This window comes from Telmatherina bonti (assembly GCF_933228915.1).
Source record: "Telmatherina bonti genome assembly, chromosome: 1".
In the NCBI taxonomy this organism is placed as follows: Eukaryota; Metazoa; Chordata; class Actinopteri; order Atheriniformes; family Telmatherinidae; genus Telmatherina; species Telmatherina bonti.
Window position 1 is genome coordinate 20,572,878 of NC_136619.1, and position 8,391 is coordinate 20,581,268.

Consider the following 8,391-nt stretch of genomic DNA (forward strand, 5'->3'; position numbering starts at 1 on the left):
TTGAATAAATCATTAAAGCTAATGGGAACAGACAAAATCATGTCAGCACCTATAAACAGAGAAAACATTAATATTTATGTCTCTATGAACTCTTTCAGTCTTTTGCATCAGCAACAATATAGACTTGTAGTTTAGATTATTGTGGCATTTTTATAAATTAGGCGACAAAACAGTCATTATATATAATTTCTGTTTCAATGCCTATAAACATGGTCTACGTTTACACAAAAGTGAAAAGATGATCAACTTTTTAGGTACACTCATATATTATTTTCTATGCTGCCTAGTCTAATTCAAGGTCACAGGGGGCTGGAGCCTACCCCAGCAATTTACAGGTGAGAGGCAGGGTACATTCTGGACAGGGGGCCAGTCCATGGCAGGGCCAGTGTGAGACAGAAACAACCACTCATACTCACTCCTAGGGAGAATATGTGACTGACTTAACTTATGTCGAGAGGTGAGAAGCCTGAGTACCTGCAGAAAAAATACGCACAAGTAGGGACATTAAGTAAGCTCCAATCATAAAGGCCACCGTTCAAACTTTTCCCCAGCCGAGGTTTGAACCAGCGACCTTCTTACTGTGAGGCTTTTAAAAAACAAACAAACAATTCAACTAACTTATAATAAATAAGTGTGTAGTGTACTTCAGCACCCCTAGTGGTCAGATTGAAGTAACGGAGATTAACTATGTCCCTCTGTACCACTCCTTGATCTGGTAAGATGAGGTTTTATAGGCTGTAAAGCAGATAAAAAAACATGAATATTTAAATGAATACTTCCAAGTAGAAAATAAAGTGTTTATACAAACTAAGACAGCCGCAGAGAGAACAAAGGGGAAGGGTGCTGTAACCAACTGTTAGTCAGCAAAATCACATGAGCCTCGTTCATGTGACTGACTCACGTGTGTGTCGGAATAAATACGGCAGGAGGCTCAACTCGTAGCACACCAGACAGCCTGGCAGTGAGCAGGGGGACCCGGAGCCGAAGATTTGATCCAGTTCACCCCATCAAACGACAAACAAGCGACAGGTAACAGGGCTTGTGGTTTAGTTTGGAGGCTAAACCTAAATTACAGATTGTTTGAACATTAAGAAAGCAGCTAGCTAGATATGTTCCGATGTTCAATAACAAGTAAACACAACACTTTGACAGTGCGTTGAGCTAATTTTTACTCACGTTAACTAGTAGCACAAAAATATGCAGTAAAAGCTTTTACGTAGCCGATAGCGTGTTTGTTTCATAGCGCGTGCGTGTTGTTTTTGACAGCGTGACCCACTTTTCTCCACCGTCAAAGATTTAACATTTCAAGAAGATGGATTTAATTTATGTCATTATAGATGTTAAAAGAGCATCGTAGTCTGGTATTGACTATCACTTTCTCAATGCAGAAACTAAAGTAGTTTTTAACCCAGCATGTAAAAGGGTTGTGGAAGATAATACTGAAGTCATGTAAATGGAAACTGAAACCATGTTAACCAAGGCCGTTCCGACCTTTGCTTCTGCCACACAAAAGATGGGCTGAGACTTGTGATAAACATTATTGTATTACAGCAGAAGATAGGAAAGAAATGATAATCGCTTTAAATGAGCCTGTCGGGCATATTTCTGTTCAGACCGTCGGAGTTCGTTCAGTACGTTCAGAAGAAATGAAAGGGCCTTGACATTGGAACCGAACATTTATCTGAAAGTACCTGGTGTGAAAACCGACATAACCAGGAAGGAGGAAATTAGGTAAACAGAACAATCACACAAGATTTAGCCTTTAGTCTGGCATGCTTACTAACCTACCGGAAGGAATGTGGAAAGGACAGGTAAGAGGAGATGTATTGATCCGTGTTTACATGATGGGGGGTAAAAAGACTAAAGAGACATTGCATATTTTAAACATTAAAGGATTTATTAAAAAGGAAATTAGTATTTCAGTTTTTTACAGGCATATATTTCTGCTGAGTCATCCTCATCACAACACATTACACATTACAATACACATTACCTTCATTTGAGACCTCCTACATTTCTCAGCCCCTTTACCTTTTAAAGTTAAAGCATATAAACTGTGACCATCGTGAAAGTGTAGGGAGTTTTTGATATGTAAGAATTTACAAAATGTAAGAAAGCTGATTTCACATTTTATATAACCACAGTCATGCTTAGAGAACATTTGAAAGTAATTCTCAGTGTACTAAGCACTTTAGGGAACTAAACCTTGAAAGTCAGCTGGCCGATGTTTCATTTCCCCAAATTAAACCAACTTATACTTTATCCTTTTAACCCACAAGGTTTTTAAAGTGATTTAACAACTTCAGTAAAAAAGTATACAGATGAATCCTGGATGACTTTCAGAAGTTGGAGAAGCAGTTTGAATGCTCACATAGCAAAAGTACTCACATTTTCATGAAATATACAATAGTGTATTTGATCATCCTAAATCTAAGGGACCCTATGTAAACACTGTAATAGTAAAGCTTTTTTTTTTTATAATGTGACCACTCTGAGAAGACTGTTAATTGTGTGATAGGTGGTGTGACCAGTGATCTGTGAGCAATCACATCACTGGGAATTTTTTTTTTTCTTTTACTTCTGCTTGTCTGACAGTAATCTATCACCCTCCATCATGTGATATGAAACCTGTTTCCCCAGAACAGTGTTTCTTTGAGAGGTCTAACAGGAAGAGACATACCTGTGTAGGTGTGCTGATGGTACAGGTGCCCACCAGGCTTTGTTTTTAGCAGAAAACTTGTATGACATTGAGCACCAAGAAGCCAGTTACATCTCTACTATTTACCATATCAGGATAGGATATTTGTAGCAGGCTGATTGAGATTTAGTTTAGTACACTTTAATTTGGCCCACAGTTGTCGCTCTATTCCATAATGTAAGAAGCACAATGTCTGCACTGATATTGATTTAGCTGGACCTCCTGTTTTTGCTGAGTGAGAGCGCACACTATGTTTTCATTTATGATGTCTAATGGAAATTATCTCGTTTCTCATCAGTGTGTTTATAGCACTTGAGTGATGGGAAATAAAGAAAAGGGGAATTTGTGGAGAACTTTTTTCTCTTTAAATGACGAAGAAATGAAGGTTGTTCTAATTTTGCACTAAACTGCACCCCCCCCCCCCCCCTCCCCCCCCACACACACACACACACACACACACACACACACACAACATGAACTGCAACCTCTGATTACAGTAAAGTGTAAAAATCAATATAAAAAAAAAATCCAAACCTTGTAGTTTAGAATGCTTATGTACAGCTGAATCCGCCAGAATGATTTAGGCCTCAGATTAACTAGTCCAGACCAGAGTCCAGACCAAATGTGAAGAAGTTGCATTGAGCTATCAGCCTGGAAACAATTGAATTAAACTGCCAGTGGAGATTAAACTTTTACCAATGTAAACACTTAAATATGGATTAAAAACATTTCTTTTCTCATGGACCTATGCCTGAAATCTGACGTTTAACTCACCTGGCTTTTAATAGTATTCATTTAGTATGAGATTTTACTAAGATTTTATTGTGATATTTGCTATTTGTTGCTGCCATTTACTAATTTGGATGCTTTCTTTGCACCATCTGTAATGTTTGTAATGTTTTATGTAAAGCACTTTAAGTTGTCTTGTACATAAAATGAGTTACACGAACTTGCTTTGCTATGTTTTTAAAGTGCCCTGACGGAATCCAGTATTCCCTGCTGTAGAGGACTTTGACTGGCATGACTGGGGACAAGAGGGTTTATCTGGTTCCACTTGTAGATTCAACCAGTAATGATGTTTAGTCAGCTGTGAACCTTTTTTTGCTGGTCGAGCAGATTAAGGAGTGTGTCGAAGTGAGGGAACATCGTATATTTAGGTGCGGCGATGCATTTTCTGAAGAATGTTTTGACCACAGATGTAAACATTTTTCTTCACAAGAATGAAGGGTTTTCATAAACCACTAAATTTCTTGTCACTGTATCCTTGCATCCTTGAAATGTTATTTGATCCATTTCATTCTTTTTTTTTTTCTAAACATATTTTTGGTAATCCTGAATTGATTACCGAGTTTAATGTGTAACAGGAGTAATACATTTTTTATCCTTTTGTATCTGTTAGACAAAATGTGGCGTGCAGCCCTCCTCTGCTTGGCTGCCTGCTTCTCGTTGAGCCTGGCCAGACCCCACATCCACCCGCTCTCTAGTGAGATGGTCAACTACATCAATAAGATCAATACCACCTGGAAGGTGAGGGCTTATTGCTTTGCTAGTTTAACTCAGATTTTTGAAAGTAGAAGTGGGTGTGTTTCACTAAAATTACGTCTCTATATTGCAGGCTGGTCACAACTTCCCCAACTTTGACTACAGTTATGTCAAGAAACTCTGTGGTACAATGCTAAATGGACCTAAACTTCCCATCATGTGAGTCTCTTAAAATTGTTTGTCTGAGGGTAAAATGGAAAAGATAAGTGTGTGTAAAAAATTAGTGTGTTTCTGTAAATGTGAGATTGGTTTTTGATGACAGACATTTAAAAAAGTTACAATCTAGAAAAGTTGCCCAAATATCACAGGAGTACCACAGATTAATAATAACTGTTTCTACAGGGTTCAGTATGCAGGAGACTTAAAACTTCCTAAAAACTTTGATGCCAGAGAGCAGTGGCCTAACTGCCCCACTCTGAAGGAGATCAGAGACCAGGGCTCCTGTGGATCCTGCTGGGTGAGATAAACTTGCCACAAAACGCAATTAAATTTACCTGAAATAAGCGAATAGCATGTGATGTTTTATATCCTTCCCTAAATGCACATCACTGTACTTCTTCTAGAAAGTCTAATCTCACTTGCTTTCACTTCTTCCAGGCATTTGGTGCTGCAGAGGCCATTTCTGACCGTATATGTATCCACACCAATGCAAAGGTTAGTGTGGAGATCTCTTCTGAGGATCTGCTGACCTGCTGTGACAGCTGTGGCATGGGGTAAGATGCAGCATCATGTAAATATTTTTTCACTGTTTGTTTGCTTGGTTGTTTGTTTCTTGTGTATTTAGATGTCAAATACAGTATTTAATGATCTATTGTACAGATACAGAATAAATAAAAATAAAAGCAGTTTTTACGGAGAAATGATTTATGTAGCTGGAGCAGAAGATATTATGCAGTAATATTGTATGCTAATGCTTATAGAGGTTTTTTTTTTTTTTTTTTTTTTTTTTTGTCTTTATCGAGTTAAGGTGAAAAATGTGTTATTTGTCTGCTTTTTAGATGTGATGGTGGTTACCCCTCAGCTGCCTGGGACTACTGGACCAATGAAGGACTGGTTACTGGAGGACTTTATGACTCTCATATTGGTAAGTTTATGTCTCTGTAGTCAAATTCAGTCTAATGTGTTCTCATTTTAAGATAATCTGTTAAAACGTCAGCATTTAGCAATATATAACTCTAGCATTATATACACAGGACAGTTCAGGTATATAAAACTGCAAGGGAATTGCTTGCTTCCTGCACATGTAGATGGCTATAAAATAACAGATTCTCCTAATTTACTGTTCTTTTTTTTTGTCTTCCGAAGTGTCTGTAAAGTTGTTGGAATATACTGACAAATTCCTCATTTCTGTATGTATTATGTGAGGCTAAATGTATGTTGAAATAAAATGGCAACAAAAATAAATGTCAGGGATCTGAGGTTACAAATTGATTCTTAGATCCTGTTTTAGCATTGCCAGCTTATGCTCAGTATGATTTTTGGATGTTGCATTTTAGCAGACTGTTAAAATTTCATTTTGTTCAAATTAAATTGGGGTAAGTAGCGTCTTCTAGGTCTCCAGTTTAGGGACTGGAGTAATGCAGACATACAGAATGGTACAATATACGTCACAATCTATAAATAGCAAATGAAATTGTATGTATGTGTGTATTTAGCACTTTTCCGGTGATGCTGACCAGTCAAAGTGCTTTACATTACATGACACAGTTACCCATTTATACCCCGATAGGCAATGCAGGGTTCAGTGTCTTGCTCAAGGACACTTGGGCATGTAGTCAGGCAAAGTCTGGAATCAATACACCAACTTTCAGGTTGGCCGATGACCGCTCATCTTCCTGCGCTACAGCTGCCCACATACAGATCAGTGACTGTATTGTTTTGTTTGCGTGCTTACAGGTTGCCGGCCCTACACCATCCCACCCTGTGAGCACCATGTAAATGGCAGCAGACCTCCCTGCACTGGGGAGGGTGGTGACACACCCCAGTGCATCAGCCGCTGTGAATCTGGATACACACCCAGCTATGGAGAAGACAAACACTACGGTAAGAATAGGCTGGAAAAATCTGATTTGTTCCAGTTTAGAAAAAGGGGGAGGGCAGGATGATCTATGCTACATCCAAACATTGGGTTTAGTCCCAGTGTGGTGGTTAGATTTGCACACACAGCTTCCACATTTGTTTCAGGTAAAACGTCCTACAGTGTACCGTCGGATGTGGAGCAGATCCAGCAAGAGTTGTACAAGTACGGCCCAGTAGAAGGAGCATTTACAGTCTACGAAGATTTTCCTCTCTACAAGTCTGGTAAGAACACGTACATGGCTACAAGTAGAACTGAGTAATGCATGTGCAGCTTATGAGCAGAAGGTTAAAAACAAAGCCATATTATTATGTCATTGTTTAAAATATTTGACCTCTTTATCTTCTCTGTGTTTTTTCCTCTCCAGGAGTGTATCAACATGTGTCTGGCTCTCGTTTGGGTGGACATGCCATCAAGATCCTGGGCTGGGGAGAGGAGAACGGTACTCCTTACTGGCTCTGTGCCAACTCCTGGAACACTGACTGGGGTGATAATGGTGAGCACAGACACATTTTATACTCACGTTGACTTACTCTGATGCATTATTTGACTGTTTGGATGGAATAGTTTCTAAACTCATTAACGGTATATTGATTCATCTAAAAGTTGCTATATTGAATGTGAATTTCTCTCACTATCTCTCAAAAGCAAGTTGGTGTATGAGATTTACTTAATGCATTTAATTCAGAAAAGATGGAAATTAAATGCTTGAACAGATGCAGGTTATGGTTTCTTGATTCAGTTAAACTGAACTAATCTCTGTCTCATCTTCAGGATACTTCAAAATCTTGCGTGGATCAGATCACTGCGGGATCGAGTCTCAGATTGTAGCAGGAATACCCAAGTAAAACCCAAGGTAAGACTGAGTATATAAACAAGTGAGTTTTACAGACAAACCTGTGATTACTCTGGCTGTTGGAGTGTAACTTTAGTATTTGTTGAAAACTTTCTAATCTTATTATTTTAACTAGTTTTGTTCATACGAATTCATATTTGTGCACAAGCATTACTAATTTAGATGAAACCCTTTGCGACTTTAACAACTCCTGTCTTCAAACATGAGAGGGAAGTGATTCATAAGTTTCCATTTTTAATTTTTTTTTTTTTTTTTTTTTCTCTGCCAGGTTTGAGGATGGATTGTCCTCACATCATCACTAGGGGGCGACACACTCCACTCACCTTCTGGAAAACAATAATGGGCTGCTTTTAGTTGTAGATAAAAGACCACTGTCTAATTTGCACATACTGCATGACATATGATACAAACGTTCAAGATGCCTTAATTGATTTCAGGTGGATTTTAAGATATAACATGACAGTAATATTGTACCTGTTGACAAGTATCCATTTTCTTGGAGACAACTGTTTTCTCATACTATTGAGTCAATCCAAAAACCAAGGTTATACAGGTGGAAAGTGTTTTTTTTTTTTTTTTTAAATTATTTTTGCATTTTCATTTGATGTCATGTTGGATGTTTTTAAGCAGGATGTCACAGATGTAGAAATGAATGGATTTGGCCTTGTTATAACCAGAGGAAAATGGCAGGCAATTTTAGACCAGTCCAAAAATATGATTGATATAGTTTTAAAGTACTTTAATAAGCAACTATGTTTCTCTGAATGTAATTGCCATGATCAAACTGTTGGTTTTCTTTAGTTTTTATATTAGTAAAACTAATATATTAGTTTTTATAATATAAAACTAATATATTAGTTTTATATTAGTACATCCCAATATTCTATAATATTGGGATGTACTGTCCATAAATGTGCCTGCTAGTGTTATGGAACTGTAGTGTGAGAACTTTTTACAATGAGGATGCAAATGAGATGGAATGTTTTTTATCATAATGTTGCTACTTGTAATGTTAATTAATAAATGAATTTTTTGTTCCCAGTATGTTGGCATTACTATGTCTGCAGAATTATTACATTTATTTATCAACATTCTTTAAAGCCCTACAAACTTGATGAAATCGGGTGACCTAGAAAATAGGTTGTAAGAGAATACAGCCCCGCCCCTCGGATTTGTTTTTTTATGCAAACAAACAAAAAATATTGCAAACAAGCCACA

The 8,391-nt window shown here is 37.7% G+C and overlaps 1 protein-coding gene across 1 annotated transcript; it reads left to right on the top strand.

Moving 5' to 3' along the window:
- The first annotated feature begins 910 nt into the window (after nt 1-910).
- ctsba (cathepsin Ba) lies at nt 911-8,208 on the top strand. Its single transcript, XM_079243652.1, has 11 exons — nt 911-1,029; nt 4,098-4,225; nt 4,314-4,399; nt 4,583-4,697; nt 4,838-4,953; nt 5,239-5,324; nt 6,137-6,283; nt 6,425-6,541; nt 6,685-6,813; nt 7,092-7,173; nt 7,442-8,208. Exons 2-10 carry the CDS (start codon nt 4,103-4,105, stop codon nt 7,163-7,165), a joined length of 993 nt encoding a protein of 330 aa, XP_079099778.1. The 5' UTR covers nt 911-1,029; nt 4,098-4,102; the 3' UTR covers nt 7,166-7,173; nt 7,442-8,208.
- Nucleotides 8,209-8,391: the final 183 nt, after the last annotated feature.

Coding starts and splice junctions, on each gene's coding strand:
- ctsba (XM_079243652.1), top strand. CDS start 4,103: ATGTGGCGTGCAGCCCTCCTCTGCTTGGCTGCCTGCTTCTCGTTGAGC. Junction 4,226..4,313: donor AGATCAATACCACCTGGAAG/GTGAGGGCTTAT, acceptor TCTATATTGCAG/GCTGGTCACAACTTCCCCAA. Junction 4,400..4,582: donor GGACCTAAACTTCCCATCAT/GTGAGTCTCTTA, acceptor CTGTTTCTACAG/GGTTCAGTATGCAGGAGACT.